The sequence below is a fragment of the Arabidopsis lyrata genome (genome assembly GCF_000004255.2).
Source record: "Arabidopsis lyrata subsp. lyrata unplaced genomic scaffold ARALYscaffold_1, whole genome shotgun sequence".
In the NCBI taxonomy this organism is placed as follows: Eukaryota; Viridiplantae; Streptophyta; class Magnoliopsida; order Brassicales; family Brassicaceae; genus Arabidopsis; species Arabidopsis lyrata.
Window position 1 is genome coordinate 24521077 of NW_003302555.1, and position 23720 is coordinate 24544796.

Consider the following 23720-nt stretch of genomic DNA (forward strand, 5'->3'; position numbering starts at 1 on the left):
AATCGAGTAATGGAAAGATATTCCAAGATTTTTCAGAGTCGCATTAATTATGACGAGATCCCTTAATTATCGCATTTAATTCAGATTATTGAATATGAGTATACGAACTTAAAATAGAAAATAATCTTTTTGAAATCCCTCAATATTTGGAAACCTATTATAATTAATATCGATTTATCAGTAACAAATAATTATTTCTTAATTCAAAAATTTGTGTAGAAAAAATGACGCACACATGAGACCATTACAATATCATCAACAATAGAAATTCTTCAAGAATATTGTTTCATGCGGGTTGATTTTTTTTTTAATAAACAATAGGTTATATCAATAGATAATCTTTTTAAAAAAAAAATTAATTTTTAAAAAGAAACATAGCCCTTGAGTTTACTACTATTTACGTTGTCATCCCATTGGCATTTATTATTTAGATTTTCAAAATTAAATCAAAGATATTAACCTAAACAATCATTGCCAAAAGATCTCTACAAAATATATTTATTAGCCATAACTATCCTTGCTACAATTACATCCATACTGCATTGTTATAATATTTATTTACTCAAAAATATCATTATTGACATATATAAAATTATTTATATTATTTAAAAATATTATAATAAAATGCAAACAACAAAAGAAATTAAATTTAAATCCGCCATACATCGTTACTTAATGAACTGTATGTTTTCATTTCTATATTTTAAAAATTGAAACCTAAAACATACTAATCGTACACTCACACTGAATAATATATAGATATATATGTACAATTTTTTAAAAAAATATAGGTTATATCTGTAGACAGGGGCGGACCCACGTTGGGGAAGAGGGGTGCAGTTGCACCGGTTAAAATATAAAATGTTTTGATTATATATAGCATTTATTGATCTAAAGTGGTCTAGTGGTAAAGACCTCATCCCTTAAATATGAGGTGGATGGTTCAATTCTTCTTTACAACATATTTTGCACCGTATAAATATTTTGGCTGGGTCCGCCCCTGTCTGTAGATAAACTTCAAAAGATTTAAATTTCGACTTTTAAAAATAAAATATAGCCCCGCGGTGTACCGCGGGTCAATTTCTAGTATAATGTATAAGAACTTAGTGTTTTATCAAGGAGCTAATCCATTTTTATTCATATATGCATACATATAGAATCGAGTTTACATGTATCCCTACTATAAGTGTATAAGAGCATCCACAGTGGGAGGTTTTTATCAAATCTCTCACCAATACTAAAAGAAAAAATAATAAAAAGAAGGAGAAAGAGAAGAGAATCGATTCTCATTTGAGAACCATTGAGAACTTCTTTAGAGACTTCTTTCCTACATGTCAAAATCACATTGGTTTTATCTTTTTATTTTTAATTTTTAATTTTAAATAATACTTAAATATTATTAAAAGTATTATAACAATATATTTGAAAGACTCATATAATCTCTACCACTGTGGATGCTCTAAAGGTGATGGTTTCCTCCCGATAAAAAAGAAGACTTTTCCTGACCTCTCTAACTCTAAACATTCCCATACATTTTCTCTAGACATCGCACTATTATTTTACATCTCTATTGGTTTCTATAAACCCAATTTTCTGATTCATCAACCAATACACTAGTGTAATGACATTTATTCTCTTGTATTAATTAATTATTAGGATATCTTAAACATACTACTATATAAATCTATATCTAAGAGTATGTTCAAATCACAATATCATCTCTCTCTCTCTCTCTCTCTCTCTCTCTCTCTCTCTCTCTCTCTCTCTCTCTCTCTCTCTACAAAGTATACATGAAAATGGGAGGTGACAAGAGGAGGAGGAAATCGTCATCATCTTTTTCTGTAATCAAATCGTTGTTTTCGCGTTGTTCGAATGAAAAAGACAATTGGAACGAAGAGAGAGTCATCAATGTTAGACCAAGAATCATGACCACGGACGATGATGGATGTTCTTGGATTGCTGAGCCTTGTATTGATAGGAGAGCCACGGCTTTTATTGCTAAGTTTCACGAAACTCCAATACAAGATCCTGAATAGAAGATTATTGCTCCTTAAGATGTAAATGTAATATATATGTCTTAATGATTAGTACTCTTTTTCTTAGGTTTTAGTGTTTTGTCAACACCCTTTTCTTTTAAGTCTTGTGTATCCATCTTGTTTAGTATATATACAACTAAAAGAAACCATGCATACTCGTGTGTATTTTATATTTATCTCATTGTAACGATACAGATTCGGAATCTTCATGGTCTTGGGGAGAAATGAACTTTAGTTTGGAGTATAACTAAGTTGCACAATATAATAAATGGTCATAAGGAATTTCTCGAACAAATATGTGGTATTTTTTGAATACACTTTGACGTTTAGCTGGATTAGATTATCCTTTAACAACATGAGATTAATTAATGACGATTTTTCTTTACCCGCGCGCGCTCGTGAGAATCCTCTCTATTATTCGAAAATGGAACTTATGGAAGGTTTGATAGAGTTTACCTTTCTCAGGTGTAACAACCCGTAACATGATAGAAATTAAGTTAAATGAAGTTCGATATATATGAAAATTTCACACTGATAATTTATAAGTTAAATATTATGTGGGGTGTTTTTAAGCCTTAATTATGGTATTTGGATTATATTGAATTTACAAAATTAATCCGGTTAACTTTTGAGTTACGGATCCGCGAATGTTTTATGCACTAAGTAGTGTTAGAGATCCAAATAAAACGTCATTACTTATCCGGGTTACTCTGATTTTTTTTTTAAGACTGGACCGAAACATCTCTAGCACGGTTAAAATGATCAAAATTTAAAATGGGAAGTTGTAGTAAATGATTAGCTTAAACTAATTTGTAGGTGACGTTGCATTGCCTTATTATTTAAGCTATTTTACAAATTTCAAGTGATTTTTCCGGACATTAGTGGCGAATTTTGGGGGAAACAATTGTATGGCTAAAATATTGACCCACGTAATTATTAAGACCCATGGGCCGTTAAAAAACTAACCCATTATCTATATATGATGTGGCATAAAGCCCAATAATTTGGAAGTCATTTTGCAAAATAGCTTTTTTAATATAAAAATTTATTCTTAACTCGATCTTTCTTTTTTTTTGAATAACTTAATTCTTTTGGGCTCTTGTCTTCGGAGATATCACTATTTTCCGCCGATTTATTTTATCGGAGATATTAATTCTTTCCGCCGATTATTGTATCCTTCGAAAGTTTAATGTTATTATTCAGACGGAAAAAAAAAAAACTCGATCTTTCATCATGTAAGAAATTGATAAAAAAAAATTAGTATTTCATAACATATGCTCGGAATTTTTTTTAAATTTTAATAACTATCTATAGTTAATCTGATTAAATAATGATAAAATAACAGAGGTGGGACGATAGCCGAGGGATTAGTCAGTCATACACCTAACTTTTGGACCGACCAAAACCTTCACTTCGTCCTAGAAGACTCAACAAACCAACAAACAAACAAATACCAGTCTTGTTTGTTTCATCTTTTTTTTTTAAACTACTTGATTACTAGTATATATATTTTTTTTACATCTTTGGATCGACAAGGCCCGATCCATAGCCAATCCCTACTACGCGGGGTAACGCGACTTACTGGAGTCGAACTCTGGTAGGGAAGACAGAGTCAAATGAACTTAACCATTTGACTAAAGGCACATCCCCACTTGATTACTAGTATATTATACATTTATATTATAAAAATTTCTTTGACAAAAAAAAATATATTATAAAATTTTAAAATATACTAATATTAAAAAGGGCTATATTAATTGATATGCATAGAGGACTGAAAAATTAAAAATCTATACATGTATATTTTTTTATTAGTTCTCTTTCCTTTGACCCAATTAATACCAAAACTACCCTCAGTTATTTGTAAGCGCTAACAAAAATAATAACAGGATAAACAGTGTAGTTCTAACAGTAAAAATAACATTATTATTGTCATCGGAAACACTGTTCATCATCGAAACGAATAAGAAAACAATGATTTTTGTGGTTATCTATTTTATTAACAATGTAAGTCAAATTGTATCGTGATAACTAAAAAGTAAAAACATTGTTCAACCAACATCGAAAACATTATTCATCAGGAGAGGCAATAAAAAGATAGTAATTTTAATAATTATTTATTTAATTATTAATATAATTCATATTGTATCACGGTAACTTTAAAAGTTATATGGTTAACTTATATTTATCGTACTAAAATATTTATCATATGATTGTTATCAACTAACTTATATAATAACATGTTTATTTATTTTAATAATTTATTTATTACCGCTAACTTATACATTAACATATTTATTTATCATGATAATTTGTTTATCAGAGTTAACTTATGTGTTATCGTGGACGTTAAAAAAAAAAAATCTTCTTCTCTTCTCAAGTATCCTCCTCCGTCATCATGTCTCCCAAAATTTGTTTCTTCTTCTTCCATTGTCACCTACAACTCCATCCCAAAATTCTTCTTTTCCCACCTCTTTCTCTTCGTCCTTTCCATAATTTTCATCCCCAAATTCTTCAAATTAAAAGTTTAATCAATTCTAAACTTGTGTAAGTACTCTCTATCCTTTTCTTATCTTTGTATCTCTTTTCAAGCTTTCTATTTTTGTAATTTATTTAGTGATGATTGTGTGTTGCATATAAAAACGATAAAGTTGATGAGCCAAATGAAGAGTTAGATTTAGTTTGTGAAGAAATAGAGGTGACAACAAAGAAAGAGGAGGGTTTGGAAGAGAGATGGTGATTGGAAATAACAACGAAAAATATCTGGAAATAATGTTGAAGATCCATAAAACATGAAAGAGAAAGACAAATAATTAGATGTAGAAGAAAAGGGTAAAACTGTCAAAACATCAATCTCTCTCTTATTCACTTAATTAAAAAAAAGCATGCATACATACTTAATTATTTGGTTGTGTGAGCATAGATAGTCATAATACTCTATTAAAAAAGTAACAATATCTCACCATATCAACAATATCTTATGTTTGGTAACGAGTAAAATTACGACCAAGATTTAAATCATATTTCATATGTTTTATAATATTAGATGGTTTTGTTAGAAGAACAGAATTTAATAAACTAATTTTTTTTTGTATTTTACATCAAAAACTTCTTTTTTTTTGTTCAACAATAAAAACATAAAATGTGTTTTTAATATTTAAAAATTATCGAAAAATATCAAAAACATCAAAAACATCAAAAACATAATTAATATTTAATTTTTGCATATAAATTTTATTTTTCTTAAACATTTTATATAGCGAAACAAAATTGTTTAAAACATCTTAGTATGAAATAGAGGGAATAGTAGTTTATTTTAGTAATCGTGTTGATTTGCTGTGTTATTAATTTATTAGCACCCGGTTCAAATCTGTACATTTATGTTGATGAAAAGAAACTAAATAGTAAAAAACTGAACGAAAACGTGATTGTTATTAATGTCACATTGGTTAGACACAATGAATTAATAGTAACCATCCTAATCATAAGGATTCAAATTCCTTACATTGCAGGCAATATGTTTTGATGAATTTATTTAACTTATTTATATATGACTTCTGCAAGAGATAACCAATAACAAAATATATAAACATAAAGCATTAACTACTTGTAAGTTGCAAGCAAATAATTAAATTCACCGTGTCTCGAGGTCGAGGGTACCTCCAAATGTGTGATCAAAAAACTACGAACCTAATCATATTCAACATATATATATATAAGAGAATATACAACTCTATAATATAGTGAAAACCAACTGAAATAATAAATTCTTTGACTCAAAATTAGTCCGTTGGCTCTGTCATGTGGAATAATATAAAGTTTTTGATAAAGGGTTATGTTGAGTTATTAACTAATTGAGATTAGGAGTTTTGATCCTTTAAAATTTTTGGCTCATTAAATTAAACAAAAGAGAAATTGGGGATCTATAACGGTACTGTATTATGATCCGGATGGTTGATAATACTTTTTGGTTACAGCTGAATAAACGCTAATGCATGTGTATAATACGATTTAATTTTTGTTGCATCCAATTTAACTCCTAATATAGATAAAAATCTATCTACTAATAGTAACGTTATTATGGTCACAAACCAACTAATTAATAACAGGCATGAGTTTATGTTATAAAGAGAAGAAAATGCATGCACTGTCACGATTCCTTTGATCATGCACAATATGCTTTTCGTCTTGTTATACTTTTAAGTTTTTAATATTGAAAATTTGAACTCATATTAAATTACGCTAATGTTAATTAGCACTCTTTGGATCCCTTCTACTTAAATTTTACATAAACGTACGTACGTTTCTCATAAACGTGCCTCACACATACAAACAGGAATCTTGTTAATTTGTTTTGGTGTAGTTTTATAAAAATATTATTTTCTCCATTTCAAATTAGATATCGTTTTTTTTTCATATATTAAAATCTCTTAAAACAATCATCACGTTACACTAGTGAGAAGAAAACGAGGTCATTTAATTTTTTTGATTTATCCCTAATTAATATATTATTTTATTTGATATTATCAATCTATACTAGTATTTTTGCAATACTTTGGTTACGGGTGGGTAAAAATATTTCTGGGTTAATAGGATATCCGACCCGTTTTTTAAATTCCTTCACAAAAAAATACTTGGATCGGGTTAAATAAAACTCAACTTATACACTGGATATTCTATATTTAATAATTTAGATATTTAGAAGATTTGATTAAGATTTAGATTTATGATTCTCCTATCATCTTTGTTTGATTTGTTTTTAACTGTTTTGAATCATCATATAATACATAAGTAAAAAAAAAAATCAATTTTTTTTCTGCATATACTGTGATTCTAAATTTTAAAACGGACATAGATTATCCAATTGACGAAAATGTGTGTTCAACGTTCTACATCGATTAAAATATTTAGACAATGATTCAGAATCATATCATAAATAAGATCAACACTAATAAAATAAATGAGTTTTTTGGCGGGACGGGTTTGGCGGAACGGGTTTTTGAATCAACAATAATAAAAAGATTAAAATATCATTAATTCGCCGCTTCAATACGGATTAAATCCTTAATTTTTTTTTAATACCACCAATATTAGACATATTAAATCAGTCACATTTAGTAAAGATTGTATAAAACCAAAAATTGTCCCGTGGTAAATAATTTAAATATTTAGAAGATTTGATTAAGATTTAGATTTATGATTCTCCTATCATCTTTGTTTGATTTGTTTTTAACTGTTTTGAATAATCATATAATACATAAGTAAAAAAAAAAATCAAATTTTTTTCTGCATATACTGTGATTCTAAATTTTAAAACGGACATAGATTATCCAATTGACGAAAATGTGTGTTCAACGTTCTACATCGATTAAAATATTTAGACAATGATTCAGAATCATATCATAAATAAGATCAACACTAATAAAATAAATGAGTTTTTTGGCGGGACGGGTTTGGCGGAACGGGTTTTTGAATCAACAATAATAAAAAGATTAAAATATCATTAATCCGCCGCTTCAATACGGATTAAATCCTTAACTTTTTTTAATACCACCAATATTAGACATATTAAATCAGTCACATTTAGTAAAGATTGTATAAAACCAAAAATTGTCCTGTGGTATAATGTTACTTAATGACAATTGTAAACTGTAAAATATAAATATCTTAAAAAATTATAAAATTTGCAAACTTTTATATATAATAAATAATGAGAAATTGTTAAAAATACCCCTTTTGGTGTGCCTCTTTTCAAAAATGCTCTTTTTAAATGTTCATTTTCAAAAATGCCCCTTTTCAAATCTGAAATTTTTATAAAGTTTTATTAGGTTTGTAAGGTACTTATAGATTGTAACTACTACTTAAAGACTCGATCCAAGTATTTATAAGGTTTTATAAGGTGTTTTTAAAGGTTTTACAAGTTATTTTAAATGATTTTTAAGGTTTTTCAAAGGTTTTACAAGATATTTTAAAGGTATTTAAAATGCATTTATAAGGTATTTATAAAGTATTTATAAGATTTTAGATACATAGAAATGTAGTTTGTGTATGTTTTAATAATATTACATACATATTTGGGTAAGTCTTATATTTTTAAGAGCATTTTTTATAAGGTTTTTAAAAAGAGGTATTTTTTAAAAGTGGCATTGAAAAAGTGGCATTTTTGCAAAAGCTCCATAAATAATCGTTAAATTTTAAAAATTACTACTTTTAGAAAACAAATCACGGGACGGGTTAAGAAGTTACAGGACGGGTTATATTTCGGAACTAAGTTATATGGTGGACGAGTTTGAATTAATATTTATAAAATTTTAAAAATATCGTTAACATGCCGCTTTAATACAGATTAAATCTTCAGTTTATTAAAATATAAATGTCTTAGAGAATGATATGATTTGTACGCTTTTATATATAATAAATAATCATTAAATTTTAAAATAAAAATAAATCACGGGACGGGTTAAGAAATTACGGAACGAGTTATATTTTGGAATGAGTTTATATGCGGACAAATTTGAATCAATATTTATAAATATCATTAACATGCCGCTTTAATACGGGTTAAACCCTCAGTTTATTAACAATTGTCTCGTAGACTCGTGGTATACCGTTACTTAATAACAATTGTAAACTATAATATAAATAAATATTTTATAAAGAGATACAATTTACAAAATATTCTTATATTAACTTTAAAAATATCATCCCGCGGTGTACTGCGGGTTAAAATCTAGTTAATAAGTTAAAAAAATATCGATAAAATTAGAAAATTTATCAAAATTTTGCATTAAAAATATAAATGATAATTAGTTTAATACAAAATTTAATTATTTTTTTCATCTGGATAAAATATATTAGATATGTTAAGTATTCATTACATCACAATCTTGAAGAAATTCAAGATAAAACTAGCTTAGAGAAACGAAGTAACTTCTCTAAACACCAAAAAATTTAGTTTTTATATCGATAGTTAATTTGAAACAGATAGAGTGTAACATATATACATTCTGTTGTGTGAATACGATTAAAATAACAGGAATAACCAAAAGTCAATTTTTAAATCACGCAGAACTAAGCTGCAAAAGTCAAAAGACGATTCCAAAATCAAAAGGTTTTACTACAAAACATGTCTAGTTATGTATTTTACATGTAATTAAATCCTTTTTGTATATGTAATTGTAAAAAGAAAAATACCAATATAACATTTTTCTTCAAATCACATCTTCAATATGATAATACACCTAATATCCCAATAGTATTTATCAAAAAAAAAAAAAAAGAATAGACTACATATTATGTTCAAAATTATTCTCTACTCAGTTGAAACATTTAGGGTCTAAATGGTAACCGAGGAATCTGGCTGAATTCAGCTGAATTGCTGAATTTGGCTGAATTTTTAGTGATTTTCAGCTGAATCTGGCTGAATTTTTACATTTCTAAATGGTAACTGCTGAATCTAGCTGAATTATTTTGTGATTTTTGGTACCATCTGTCAAAATAATTAAGATTTTAACTGAAAAAATATCATCAAATAATTATGAATATTAATAGAGTACCAAAGAAGATATCTAAATAAAATAAATAAAATCATCAAATGGTCTAATTAATTGTTATACTAATAAATAAATACTAAATTATCTAAACTTATTACAAATATAAATAATTTTTGAACTATTAAAAATAGGGGCTTTTGCAAAAATGCCACTTTTCAATGTCATTTTTCAAAAATACCCCTTTTTTAAACCTTATAAAAAATGCTCTTAAAAATATAAGATTTACCCAAATATGTATGTAATATTATTAAAACATACACAAACTACAGGTCTATGTATCTAAAATCTTATAAATACTTTATAAATACCTTATAAATGCATTTTAAATACCTTTAAAAACCTTTAAAATATCTGGTAAAACCTTTGAAAAACCTTAAAAATCCTTTAAAATAACTTGTAAAACCTTTTAAAACACCTTATAAATCCTTATAAATACTTGGATCGAGTCTCCAAGTAGTGATTACAATCCATAAGCCCTGATTGGATCGAGTCTTCAAGTAGTAGTTACAATCCATAAGTACCTTATAGGCATTTTGAAAAGGGACATTTAATTCAGATTTAAAAAGGGGCATTTTTGAAAATGGACATCTAAAAGGAACATTTTTGAAAAGGGGCACAACAAAAATGGTATTTTTAACAATTTCCCTTAAAAATATGTAAATAATTAATGAAAGAAGCTTTGTCAAAGCATTATTGGAAGATTAATTTAAAAAATTAACATGATAATATAATAAGATTATATAATTGTGTTTTTTTTAATTGTTATCTAGTAGTTTAATCAATAATATGACCTGGAAAATTAAGAAAATTATTAAAAAAAATCTATTTTAAATAATATTTTAGCATAGGTGTGAGTTGTTTTTATGAAATTTTTAAAATTATTTTAAATTATCTAAAAATTAATAAAATTATCCAAAATCATCTATAGTTATCAGAACATGAATTCGCTTCTTGCCTATTTTATTAGTGGTTTTATGTATTTGAATTATTCATATATCGCATTTGTATAATCTGATCTATTTTAAAATATAAATTTGATGTGTAATTTTTGATAATCCAAAATATATCAATTCGATGTGTGTACACGTTATTATCCAAATTTTTACCAGAAATGACTGTATCTACATATCTGTTGGTATTAAAAAAAACTGTTGAATCTGGCTGAATTCAGCTGAATTTAGTTTTATGCAAATGGTGACTGCGGAATTGCTGAATCGGGCAGAATCCAGCTGAATGGTTTTTTGATATTACCATTTAGACTCTTAATATCGTTAAATACATTCAATTTTTTTTTTTTTAATATAAATTTAGCACTGTAAAAGATGTCTTGATTGGTGAACTAGTGGTATGACGAATCATATAAAAATAATGTTTAAATACAATAACTAAATCATTACATGAAAGAAAATTATTTTGTCAAACTAGTGAATAACTTTTCTTATGCGCGCGCTTCGTAAATTAATTATACCGTTCCACATGCTACGAATGAAAACTAGAATATGTTATCTTGACTTACATATGTCAAGATATAATCATGGAAAATCATTGATTGACAAAATAAAAGTTTAAATAAAAATTTGAAATCATAGAAAATCATTTTATTGGAGGAAAAAAGAGAGAAAAGGAGTAAATAAGGAGAGAAGGAAAAAGAGAAAGACATGTGGAGATCACATGGGATTCTCTGCGCATTACTCTGCTCACCTCAAACTTCTAATCCATTGGTTGTGTAAAATAATTCACGTTTACCTTTCTCTGGCTACAACATTTTTATCAACTAACAATTTGTCAATTTCCATCGTCTTACTATGTTTAGAATTTTATTTATAGCTTTTTGGTTGTTAACAGTTTTACTAAGTATTTTATACATTCTTTTGTTCTTAATTATTAGGACCATACTCTTGAAAATTTACTAGACGGTTACCTTTGTGAAGTAGGAGAGTGAGAGTACCGATTTTTAGCGAGTTTGGATAGGTAGCATGACCGTTGCCCGTTGGGAACAAATTTAACTTAATTTCTTGTTGAAATGAGATTCGGTTTAGCTCGGTTTTCGGGTATGTGTAGATTCTTAAGACAATATGGCCATATTGGTTCTCCGGAAGATAAATTAGAATTTGTCCGCTCAAATGTTTTATAACATTCAAATCGAAATAAAATAAAATGAAGAGTCGACAATTGGAAGGAAGTAGAAGTGATTGTGTTTTCGGCCGAAAGCAATCATGTTGATGTTTTGGTGAGTTTAGAAATGTGGTTCAAAAAATGGAAGTGATGTATTCGGAATGAGTTATAGATCTTCAAAAATGGATGCGTATAGGACATGTTGAATCTCAACCCGTATAGGCGTATACTATGAATAGTGGAACAAGAACTATAATAAATTAAGCAACTTAGATATCCGTAAACTTCACACATTGGCAATCTCCTAATTCCTAAGTCCTTCCTAACGGTAGATATCATATGTGGTTTTGATAATCATATGAAATCTTCATTACACATTTGACTATATTTGTACGTAGGTACATGTGTCGGCATTTGTGTGAAAGATTGAGCATATGAGAAAAAATATCTAGAAATAGCACAAAGATCGATGAAGAAAAAGGTGATTTGGGTAAAAAAAACAAAAATAGAAAGTGAGACCCCAGTAGAAAGGTAGATGTAAGTGTTTGGTGTTTGTCGTCAGTAATTAGAACCGGAAAGGCAAATTCTTGACTTTTTCGTATCATTGTCATGTGTCATGTGCTTATTCATATCATAACTACCAATGTGCTTCAAAAATATCTACCATGGAGATTTCAAAAATATCTTCAAGTTTATGGTCAGAAATCGTTTTTTGTTTAGTTTCTAGAAATTAGTTTGGAATGTGTAGAACTGTTTCTATATAAAACCATAAGAAGTTAGTCAAAGATCTGTCTATTTTAGTTTTATTGAGCTAGCCATTAGTACTAAAAGAACCAAATTTGACTTGATATAGTTTAGAGCTTTGGTTCTCTACTTTCTTAGGTGAGTTTTTTTTTTCTTGTAGATTCTTTAGGTTTAGAATGGGAAGCTATTGGAAAAATATGTATCATAACAAGAGTCAAATATAATCTACCGACTGAAATCTTCGTAACCGAGGATACCGACGAACACGAGAGACCCTCGAAACTCGTTGGAATGGACAAGAACGGAAAACTCAAGCCGATTATATCATGTTGTAGCCATTAGAACACTCTTATTAACACTATAGTACATTTTTCTAACTTATGACATTAACATGATAACATTTTTCAATAACCAAAGATCATGAAACAAAGCATAAACTAATTCATGGAATATATATTATAGCCACCATGTAAGATATACAATGACTAAAGTAAAGGGTGTAAATAGTTCAATAAATTCAACTCTGGCCAATACATCAATGACCATTGAATTTAAAACTACTAGTCTCCACATAAATTTACTACTACCTACTACGTAAAGTCGTAAATTTATCTCTACATTTATTATAACCGGTTGAACTATTTTGAAAATGTAAAAAGGAGAGAGAAATGGTAAAACTGTTGTAAGTGTGTGAACAAAAGAGATCACGTGGGAGGATAAGAAAACGAATTGATGGGTTCATGAGAATGCTCTTATCGCGGATCTTGCCTCTCTTGACCACTCTCTCTCTCCCTTTCTCCAATATTATTTACTTTTAAATTTCATTTTATAATTACAATTCCTTAAGAAAATATTAAGAAATTAGAAAGATCGTTTTTGTGTTCACATGTGGTGTATAAATACATAGAAGCCTCTTCAATCCAACTCCAAAAGAGAAGCATTTTCAAGAAGAATTCTTAAGTTCTAAACAAAACAAAAAAAAAAAGCATAAAAATGGCTTCATGGAAGAAAACAATTGCAACACCATTCAAGAAAGCGGCAACGTTCTTTAACAACCCGCAGCAATCACCGCACAACCGCCACGCAAACGCAAAGGCGAGAGAAGAACATGAGAGACGAACGGTGCAGGAGCTTCAAGGTGATGTCATGGCTTGTGGTTATGAAGATGTCCTCGTCATGTGGTCAATTCTTGACAAGTCAAACTCTTCAAACAATCTCTCTTCTTGATTAGAATGAGAAAGTGTCCTCTTTCACGTAATTACGTGAACAAAGGAATCCGAAATGTCTCTTTTCATTTTCTCTCTTTTTTTATGTGTATAGGTTGTATAAGCCCGCCATGTCTCTCATATTTCCCCTTATCTTTATGTGGTCGTGGCTTTTTTAAATTTAGAACTTTAGTGAATTTTTATCCGATGTCTAGTTTGGATTCGGATGTTAGTAATCCCTGTGATGATCTATCTAATTTCACGGTGAGATTTTTCATTTTGGAACAAATGAATGAAGTCTTTACATGTTGTTGGCCTTTAATTGCGGTTTCATTTGTATAGTTTTGTTTATTTAAGCGGTTTACGAAACCATAGAATAAATACTTAACTAATCACGTTGAAATTGTAACCATAATGGTTTAATAAGAAATAAATATAATTAGTGGTGTATAACAATGTAATAATTCGTTAAAAGATGCAGCTTATAAAACTTTCTATTATCTCAGTAACGGATTTTTAAGTCTCATGGGGGATAATGTTATCCACACTCTCTTATCCAATAGCCTTTCAGACGCTAGACTTGAGCTCATTGATTGCCAAATCTTTTGGAATTTTATAAGCAACCCCAAAGACAATTAATTTAAAGTTTTTAACTCAAGTGGACCAATTCTGTTTTACAGTTTTTAACTCAAGTGGACCAATTCTGTTTTTACGTTCGTTTTTTTTTCTTTTGGGGAAATGCATGAATGAGCCAAAACTAGATTAAAAAGGTGATTGCCGACAATTAAAAAAAAGAGAGGTGACTTTTCGATTTGTATGTGAAAATTTATCTCTATAATATATGTTATTTTTTAATGTAAAATTTTATGAAATTTGAGTGTTGGGTTGGTTTCATTGCTATCGGTTAGAGGAAATCAAACCAAGTTAAACAGATGTTTTGATTCAATACTATCATGTCTAATTGAGTCTACATGTTTGGTTATTTTGCCATTACATAATAACAGATCTTGAATAGTAGAACATGTGGGAGAAAAATCATAAACAACATATCAATAATCTTCATATGAGATTGGTATTCATAAAATATACATATATATGATTACAAAAATTCGAAAAAATAATTAAATAAAATTTTGATGACAGCCCTTAAACTTAGGAAAATCCCAATGATTGATCCCCAAAAAAAAAAGTACAGCCGTATAAGGCAGTGTGTGAGGTAATGTGATGAATGATAATAAGATGTGAAACTTTAATAAATTGAAAGTGGGACAACATGATTCCTATAACGTGCCTTGTCTTCTCCATCATCTTCATTAACATCCCTAACATGTTCAAACATCTGATCAGAGAGCTGGCCTCACTTCTGCAACCTAACATGGCCCCTTTAAAGGTCAAATCCATCTACAAACTTTTGGAAGTTCATGTACAAGCCTTAATAACAAACAGCTTTTCGATACAAGACACAAAACAACAACATAAGCGAGATATTTATAGCCAAACTATTGGTTTGATAAGGGAATCATTTATCTACTGTGTATCAAACTATACTTTAGAGTTTACATACCAAAAGCAAACATTTACTTTCTAGCAAAATAGTGAGAGTTACATGGATCTATATGTGAAGGTTGCTCTAATTAAGATCATTACGCCATAAAAAAAATATTTGAGTTCGTGCTATCAAGAAAATGTACAAAAACTTTTTTACATTTGAGTGACTTTCTTCGCGATTAAGACACATAATCATTCAACAAAATGATGGAATGGAAATTACGGAACCATCAAATGATACAAAATGAATTCATAAACATCGAACAAGGCTCCTAATTCTGCCGACCTTTTTGTTGGGCTTGAAAGTTATTTTAAACTGGCCCAATTTGCATGTAACCCCTTTTTCTTCTTTTTCTAATGAATTTTTTATAGACGACAGGGAAAAAAAATAATTATGTTTTCTACTTCAATCCCGTTAGGAACACTATGCAACGCGTTGAAATTCAAGGTTTTGGAGAATACCATGGAGTCTTTGACTATCATAGTAGAGTCCACGCCTTTGTAGATAATTGTAGCAGATTCTACTGCTTTGGAGACCATGTAGAGTATCTTAACGTTAACGACCCAAAGCTACTCAAGTCAAACATCTATAATTTTCCATATATGAGGACAATAGAATCAGAAAAAGGCCGACAAAAAAAAAAAATAGAATCAGAAAAAGAAGGGGGATGTGCCTTTAGTCAAGTGGTTAAGTCCATTTGACTCTGTGTTTTTTACCGGAGTTCGATTCCAGTAAGTCGCGTTACACCGCGTAGTAGAAATTGGCTATGGATCGGGCATTGTCGATCCAAAGATGTAAAAATAATAAAAAAAAAATCAGAAGAAGAAGAAGTGCATTTTTTACAAGTTTAACATAAATTTATCTTTTTTTGTTTTTTTTTTGTTTAGGATATTTCTGAATTCTGAGCATGAGTTTTTAAGGATAAATTACAGCCGTAACATAAACAAATCCCAAAAATTTTGTTGGACAAATCAGTTTTTTTCTAGTATTTATTTTGTAATTAAGTTGTATGCTAATAATAGATTTTACACACTAACATAGGGATTAAAATTTTCTTCAAAGAACAACAGTCAGTGAATTAAAAAAGTTAGGAAAGTTTAGGGTCCAAAAGAGAAATAAAGCAAATATATACACAGGAAAAAGGGGATAAGGCAAAAAGGATTTGCTTACACTTGAGCGAGAGCGAGAGCGAGAGAGTGAGATAAAATGGCGAGCGTGAGTGGGTGTGGTTCAGTGAGTCTGATAACTAACCGCAGTACGTTCCTGGGAAGCGGACTTCAACACCGTGCCGTTTTCCTGAAACCATGGTCGTCTTCTTCGCTTCAGTCTCGGTCCATGGTTGTTGAAGCCAAAACCAAAACCAGCAGCGAAGACCGAATCGCCCGCCATTCTCGTATCCGTAAGAAGGTGTACTGTTTCTTCTCGATTTTGATTTCATCTCTATCTTCTCTTGAGGATAGTGTTTAATTGTTACTTGGGACATGTTTTGGGGTAATTACTGTAGAATTGCGATGAAATTGGGTGTTTCATTAGACTTCGAATAGCCGAAGAGCACAATGTAACGATAGTTGAAGTCATGATGTTGCTTCTGCGTCGAATTCGTAACCAGTTCTAGTAAATTTGGGTTTTGAGTTACCGAAATCTGCGAAAATTGTGACATTTATTCTAAGTTGAGAGGAATTTGACAATGAAAATGGATTTGTGATTCATCAGTTTTCAGATTTCTTGATGTTGATGCTATTGTCTTGATGTGTCTTTATTTGTTACCATGGTTCTTGTTTTCTGTCTCATTACCGTTACTCCGACGCTCCCGTAGGTTAATGGTACGACAGAGAGGCCAAGGCTCTGTGTTTTCCGTTCAAACAAGCATCTTTATGTTCAAGTGATTGATGATACCAAGATGCACACCTTAGCTTCAGCTTCCACTAAGCAGAAACCTATCTCTGAAGAGTTTGACTACACCTCTGGACCAACCATTGTAAGTTCATCTTCAAATTAGAGAGATGAATCTCTATGGTAACCATTTAGCACGAGTCACTTGACACTCAGCTCGTTTTCTCGTTGGCCATTTACTGATATTCTTACGGTTTGGTATTGAGTAGGAGGTAGCAAAGAAAGTTGGGGAAGTGATAGCAAAATCTTGCTTGGAGAAAGGTATCACAAAGGTAGCTTTTGACCGTGGTGGTTACCCTTACCATGGGCGTATTGAGGCTCTTGCTGCTGCTGCGCGTGAACACGGTCTTCAGTTCTAACCGTCGTTTTCTTTCCTTCTTCCTTTATGAGGAACAGCTTATGAATGTAGAGAACCCATTTTCCCCAATTGAAATGTTGAAATTTTTCTATAATTTTGATATAAGCCTAAACCAAGGCCCTGAACAAACATGTATTCAAACATTTCACTAAAGTATCATAAGTTGCATAACAACAACTGAATCAAGCAAGGCAAGAGAAGAAAAAATTAATTAAATATAGCTTTTACGATTTTTGCATTTAATAATTTCTTAAAAATATATTTTTATTAAAATTATTATCTATCATTGATGTTTTAAAATTAATAAATTATAATTGAGTGAGAATTTTCTTATTTTTAACCAATGAAAAATAGAGAAACCTTGAACAAAATAAAGAAAAAAAAAAATCGAAAAACAATCTCCGACCAAAAATATTAAAATGGTAAAACCAAAAGGTCAAAGAAAGAAAGTGTAGCGCCAATCTAAAGATTTCCCGCGTCATCGGCAGGAAATGCTCACCGGACGGGAGAGCTTGCTCCGGTTGATTGGAAAACGCCGGCGATATCTCCCCAATCGCCAACTTCTTCTCTCCGCTCATACTCCGGTATAAATCTTTTTCCTCAAAGTTCCCCTTTTTTCCCCTAATTGTATCAAAGTAACATCCTTTATCACAAATTTCCCTAGAATTCGTTGAATCTCGAGGTCAACGACGATGGCAATCTTATCTCATTAGCCGGAGATGATGGTATTCTGTCGGATAATCCGACTCCTCTCGATGACCCGAGCAAATTCTCTGGTGGGTTTTAACTATTGTTTTAGTCTACATGCTCCATTAGGGATTTTGAAATTATTAACAAATTCCTCAACTTCCTCAGATGATTTGAGTCTATCCACAAGGAAGAAACGGAGATTAACTCAGACCACTCTTCTTCAGTCAAATTTCTGGTCAGTGCCAAAACAATTAGAAGATGGTTCTGAAACTTCTCAATTCAATTTGGTGCAAAGAAGTGACTCCATTTGCTGCAAGGTTGAAGATGGTTCATGTTCTCCAAATAGTGAGGAGGTTTTGAAAACTGTGACTTTAGATGAAGCCAATGGTGAGGCTATTGAAACCTTTATAGTTGGTAGGAAGTTCAGTGATGTTCAGGATTTAGAAATTGGGGGTAACATTTTCCTTTTGAGACATCCTGAGAATGTCAAGGATCGCAACGCTATAAAGGTTTTTGTTTTCGTTTCTTTTAACATTGTCTTCTTGAGTGTGAATTCTTGTCTCTTTATCTTGTTGGCTGCTGAAGACATTATATTTGCCATTTCACACTAGGTTGTGTCTGCAGACTCTGAAATGCTTGGGTATTTAACTAAAGATATTTCCCAGTGCTTGTCCCCGCTGATCGATGACTATGGCCTTACGTTTGAGGTTGGTGACTGATTTCTATGTCTTCTGGTTGTGCTTGCTCTGATATAAGCTGAACAGTTGAGATATACAACGTCAGGTGCAAATGATGTAGCTGTACATTCTTTGCAGGGAACAATAACATCTGTTCCAAAGAATTCTTCTGAAGCTGTTCCGATCAAAGTTGTTTGTCACAAGATGACATCTGATGGTTGGAAGGAATGTGAATTTTATGGAGATTTTAAACCTCTTTGGGAGAAAGTTCTTCAGGTTGTTGAGCATCAGATGCAATTTCCGCCTAAAACAACAAGATACCAGTTGAATTTCAACGTATTACTACAAGAGGTTCTAAGAAGCTGCTCTCACCTATTTACAGCCGAGGAAAGGGCATTCTTGGGTATTCGCCTATGATTATTGATTGCTTCAGATTTTGTTTGGTTTCCTTCTTGATGTTTTTGGATTGATGATCTAACTTTTCTATACTCTTGTTTCTTATTTTGGCTTGCAGAATCTTTCCCCACTCTTTCAGAGGATAGCCAGAGACTTTTCATCCGGCTTTACACACGAAAAGGTAGCTGTTCTATTACATTTCGTTTTTTGCATTACCCCTTGTAATTTTGTTTGTTTGCTCTCTATATGGTGTAAATTGTACTAGACAAACTGCTGTGAAGCTACGTTGAACAATTGAAAACAAGTATGCGGGCATCCTTAATGAATTTGGTGTCTCTTTCGAATGAACTTTCAGTGATCATTGACTGTTCTGATGGGCACTTGGGCAGTAGGTAGAATGATGTTAGGTTTTGTAGAAAGCTATATATGGTCTCCGGTGTAGTGTTTGGGCAACTGGAACTGGCTTCCTCGCTAATCTTTTCTTGTTTAGAGGTAGTTGCACTTCTGGTGGCCACGACTTTTGTCTGCTTCTTACAGATACGTTTGTTAGAAATTGTTATAAAACACTCTTGCTTGATTCACTGAAGCTGCAGTTCTTATGCACCTTATGATCTTTTGTGAAATGTTTGCATACCTGTTCATTCAGGACCTTGGTTTAGGCTATCAAATATTTCATACCCTGAGGTGTCTGATTCTCTTCAAGCCCTGAAGGATCTAACAGGTGAATGATATGCGCTTGAACACGTTCACACGCTGACACACACACACACTTCTAGTTGCTGAACTTTGCTGTGCATTGATAAAGCTAATATCTATATTATTTTCAGTCAGGAGATTTATGAGTTCAGTGAAGGACGCAAGTGAACTAGATCACCAAAAGATGAAGGAGATCACAGAGTTGCTTAACGTCACTGAACTCCGTGATATCTTATCTATTAACAAGGTTAGACCACACTTTCTTACAGATGTTTGCTCTGTTTATTGGAAGTGTTGGATGTCACAGTATGTCATTCTCTCATTGGTTTGCTTGCAATATGTTGGTGGTCCAGGTGTTCAGTTGCGGCTCAAGAAAGAGAGACCTTATTAATTCACTTTGTTCTTGTCACAACGATGGAACGAGGTCCGTTTGTTTTACTTTATAGTTAGATTTATAAAGCTTCTTTCCTTTCGTTGCAGTTTCTGTTTCGCTTTGAGGTTGATTTGTTTTGGTTAACTTTTAGAATAAATCTAGCAACAATAATTCTAGAAAGAACAGGACTATGTGCTAAGATATCCAGTACTGCAGAATCTCTCATATGGCGCGTTGAGGTGAAGTTTTGGTTTTTCTATGTACAGAAATGAGCCGATTTTATTTCGGGACGAGAGAAATAACTTTGGTTTTATGCTGCAGAGGCTTTTCTTTCTCAATGGGGAGCAAGATCTATCGTCTTTTGTTCTGCAGGATCTTGGTATTATTAAATACCCAACTTACAAATGCATTGACTCAGAGCAAATATTTTCGAATCGGACTAAGCTTTTAGCATATGAAGAGGTGTTTACTTGTCTATATTGAAAAAATGAACTGGGTTGATTTGTCTACAATATCTCAAAGCTTCAATTACAGGCCATTGAAGTGGCTCAGTTGATGGATGAGTCTCTTGACAATGAGCATTCTCGGACAGTGTTGAAATGCATCATGATTGCTGAAACCCGCATATCCAGTTCTTCTTTGGATTCTGCTCACGCTGCTGCATTTAATCGCTTTACAGCTTCATGGGTTTACTCAAAGGTGGTTCTCTTAGGAATTTCCTTTTTTGAGAACCACAAAAGGCATGTGAAAACAATCCATCTCGTCTTTTCTACTTATTCAGATTATCTTTGTCTTTTTGCCTGTTGTGATTTGTTTCTCTGGATTCAGGTACAACCAAGCAGTTTATCTACTGAGGCGATTGCTCAGCTGTTTTAATTGTGATGGGAGACGAGGATACTGGACAGTCAGGTTATCAATGGATTTGGAGCACATAGGACGTCCAAATGAGAGCCTTACAGTAGCAGAGCAGGGACTATTGGATCCTTGGGTGCGTGCTGGTTCAAGGGTAGCTTTGCAAAGGCGCATTCTTCGTTTGGCAAAACCTCCAAGACGCTGGAAAACTCCCACTTTTTCAAATCTCGTCGAAAACAAGATCCCCGAGGTTGTTCTTCTACTCAAAATGAAAATCTAAATATAAAGGTTTTCATCTTCCTACCTTGTTCTCAAATGTGCAATTTTGCATTTCAGGTTACTATTCAAGGGAGATCACTGAATTGTGAAGTTGGCATGAAAAACAGGTTTTATGGAGAAGACGGAGAACAATGTGGAGTCGAGCAGCTTGCATTGCAGTATTACAGTGGAGAAGGAGGATGGCAAGGAATTCACACAGAGAGTAGCATCTGGTTAACGATTTTCGGGCTTCTCATGTGGGACATTCTATTTTCCGATGTCCCGGGTGTTTTCCAAACCCGATTCCAGGTTAATGAAGCTCACTACTCGTTTCACTCAACGAAATAAAAGTCCTCATTTGATTTTTTCTATTCCCCTTGTGCAGACTGCTCCATTGGACTTAGAGACTGAATCCTTCTACCTAACCAGGAAAGAAACAATAGAGTCTCAGCTCGAAAAAGTTGCAAACGGAATGGCTGAAGAAATACTAATCATATCATATGAAACACACCGTGGAACAGCGTGCAGAGGAGTGGCTTGGGATCGATTTTTGTTAGAGGAATTGAGAGCAGCAGTGGCTTGTGTTGGAGGTATGTGTATAGCATCGCTGTGCCGGCATTTAGCTCAAGACTATAGGAGCTGGTGCAGTGGAATGCCTGATCTACTGCTATGGCGGTTCAAGGAGAATGGTTATGAAGGTGAAGCTAAGCTTGTGGAAGTGAAATCAGAGAGAGATAGGTTATCAGAACAACAAAGAGCTTGGCTTCTACTTCTAATGGATTCAGGCTTTAATGTTGAGATTTGCAAAGTAAGACCTGCTTCTTTAACTAAAACTTAATTATACAAATTAAAAGGATTTGTACAATAACACACGATTTGTTGGATAGTTACTGTTTTTTTTTTGTCAATAAAGAACACTTTTATTTTTTCTTTATGCAAAAGGGATTTGTTTTTTTATTTGTTGTTGATTTTTCTCGAGTGAATAATAGAAATTAGAAACACGTGTAGGTCGATATCTGAGAATAGTTGATGATGTTAGATTGATGAAGTAGATGTTGTGACTTGTTTGTTGTACCAATAAAAACAAGACTAAGTTTTGTTCTTCAATAAACTTTTCAAAGAGATTTGTAAATTTGGACAAAGTGTGTGGGTGGTCCTCACATTTTAGTAGATAGATCGTATATTATGCTTTAGTTTGCTTTTATTTTTGTGAGACTTTTTGGCATTTTGGCTTCATTTTCTCTAGAGGAATATACCATTTGGAGATGGAATCCAGAATCAATTTGAATTTTTATAATTTAATACTAGATGACGTTCTAGTTATTAATTACAGTATTATAGATTATGTAAACATGATTTGACATTTAATTAATTATATTGAATTTATTCATACTATTATATGTGGACACATCCTAATAAACTTGCAATGTAATTTGCAGATGTTCAAAAAAAAAAAAAGGAAATTGTTAAAAATGCCCCTTTTGGTGTGCTCCTTTTCAAAAATGTCCCTTTTAGATGTCCATTTTAAAAAATGACCCTTTTTAAATCTGAAATTTTTATAAAGTTTTATTAGGTTTATAAGGTACTTATGGATTGTAACTACTACTTGAAGACTCGATCCAAGTATTTATAAGGTTTTATAAGGTGTTTTTAAAGGTTTTACAAGTTATTTTAAAGGATTTTTAAGGTTTTTCAAAGGTTTTACAAGATATTTTAAAGGTTTTTAAAGGTATTTAAAATGCATTTATAAGATATTTATAAAGTATTTATAAGATTTTAGATACATAGAAATGTAGTTTGTGTATGTTTTAATAATGTTACATACATATTTGGGTAAATTTTATATTTTTAAGAGCATTTTTGCAAAAGCCCCAAAAAAAATTTACAATGTAATTTTTCCAATATTAATATCAAAATATCTTTTTTTAGTTTCAAATTTAACCCCCAAAAATTGAATTTTTATTATTTAATATAATCAATTTAATTGTGAATAGTGGCTGGATTCTTCTTAATTTTTCTATTATATCCTCATTTATTCTTTATTGATTTTTTTTTACAATAGAAAATTTTTCTAAACTTCATATAAGAGACTAGGCTTGGTGGTATGCACATAAGAGACTAATCTTTAGATAAAACGTAATAATTAACATTAACTGTTTTAAATTACTCTTGGTTCATAGTTTATTAAAAAATATTTAATAAAAATAAATAATTAAATAATAATTGTTTCAAATCTATTTTTTAGGAATAGAAGGAGTAAGATTTAAAAAGCCAAAAACAAATGGCAATCTCTGAGAAATGAGTTGCAGATAGCGACAAACAAGA

The 23720-nt window shown here is 31.1% G+C and overlaps 4 protein-coding genes across 4 annotated transcripts; all 4 read left to right on the forward strand.

Moving 5' to 3' along the window:
- The first annotated feature begins 1766 nt into the window (after positions 1-1766).
- Positions 1767-2280, forward strand: LOC9330168. The gene has a single exon (XM_021012744.1). The coding sequence runs from the start codon at positions 1791-1793 to the stop codon at positions 2034-2036; it is 246 nt and encodes an 81-aa protein (XP_020868403.1). The 5' UTR covers positions 1767-1790; the 3' UTR covers positions 2037-2280.
- A 10968-nt stretch (positions 2281-13248) lies between these two features.
- Positions 13249-13971, forward strand: LOC9327487. Its single transcript, XM_021012745.1, has one exon. It carries the CDS (start codon positions 13442-13444, stop codon positions 13673-13675), a length of 234 nt encoding a protein of 77 aa, XP_020868404.1. The 5' UTR covers positions 13249-13441; the 3' UTR covers positions 13676-13971.
- A 2291-nt stretch (positions 13972-16262) lies between these two features.
- On the forward strand, positions 16263-17630 carry LOC9327488 (50S ribosomal protein L18, chloroplastic). Its single transcript, XM_021012735.1, has 3 exons — positions 16263-16609; positions 17019-17180; positions 17305-17630. Exons 1-3 carry the CDS (start codon positions 16409-16411, stop codon positions 17452-17454), a joined length of 513 nt encoding a protein of 170 aa, XP_020868394.1. The 5' UTR covers positions 16263-16408; the 3' UTR covers positions 17455-17630.
- Positions 17631-17872: 242 nt separating this feature from the next.
- Positions 17873-22349, forward strand: LOC9327489 (fanconi-associated nuclease 1 homolog). The gene is made up of 15 exons (XM_021012709.1): positions 17873-18037; positions 18118-18229; positions 18309-18652; positions 18755-18850; positions 18959-19223; positions 19335-19397; positions 19863-19937; positions 20044-20159; positions 20266-20336; positions 20437-20524; positions 20607-20747; positions 20820-21025; positions 21114-21387; positions 21474-21704; positions 21781-22349. The coding sequence occupies exons 1-15, from the start codon at positions 17945-17947 to the stop codon at positions 22231-22233; spliced, it is 2628 nt and encodes an 875-aa protein (XP_020868368.1). The 5' UTR covers positions 17873-17944; the 3' UTR covers positions 22234-22349.
- Positions 22350-23720: the final 1371 nt, after the last annotated feature.

Coding starts and splice junctions, on each gene's coding strand:
- LOC9327488 (XM_021012735.1), top strand. CDS start 16,409: ATGGCGAGCGTGAGTGGGTGTGGTTCAGTGAGTCTGATAACTAACCGC. Junction 16,610..17,018: donor ATTCTCGTATCCGTAAGAAG/GTGTACTGTTTC, acceptor ACGCTCCCGTAG/GTTAATGGTACGACAGAGAG. Junction 17,181..17,304: donor ACACCTCTGGACCAACCATT/GTAAGTTCATCT, acceptor GGTATTGAGTAG/GAGGTAGCAAAGAAAGTTGG.
- LOC9330168 (XM_021012744.1), top strand. CDS start 1,791: ATGAAAATGGGAGGTGACAAGAGGAGGAGGAAATCGTCATCATCTTTT.
- LOC9327487 (XM_021012745.1), top strand. CDS start 13,442: ATGGCTTCATGGAAGAAAACAATTGCAACACCATTCAAGAAAGCGGCA.
- LOC9327489 (XM_021012709.1), top strand. CDS start 17,945: ATGCTCACCGGACGGGAGAGCTTGCTCCGGTTGATTGGAAAACGCCGG. Junction 18,230..18,308: donor TGACCCGAGCAAATTCTCTG/GTGGGTTTTAAC, acceptor CAACTTCCTCAG/ATGATTTGAGTCTATCCACA. Junction 19,398..19,862: donor CCGGCTTTACACACGAAAAG/GTAGCTGTTCTA, acceptor CTGTTCATTCAG/GACCTTGGTTTAGGCTATCA.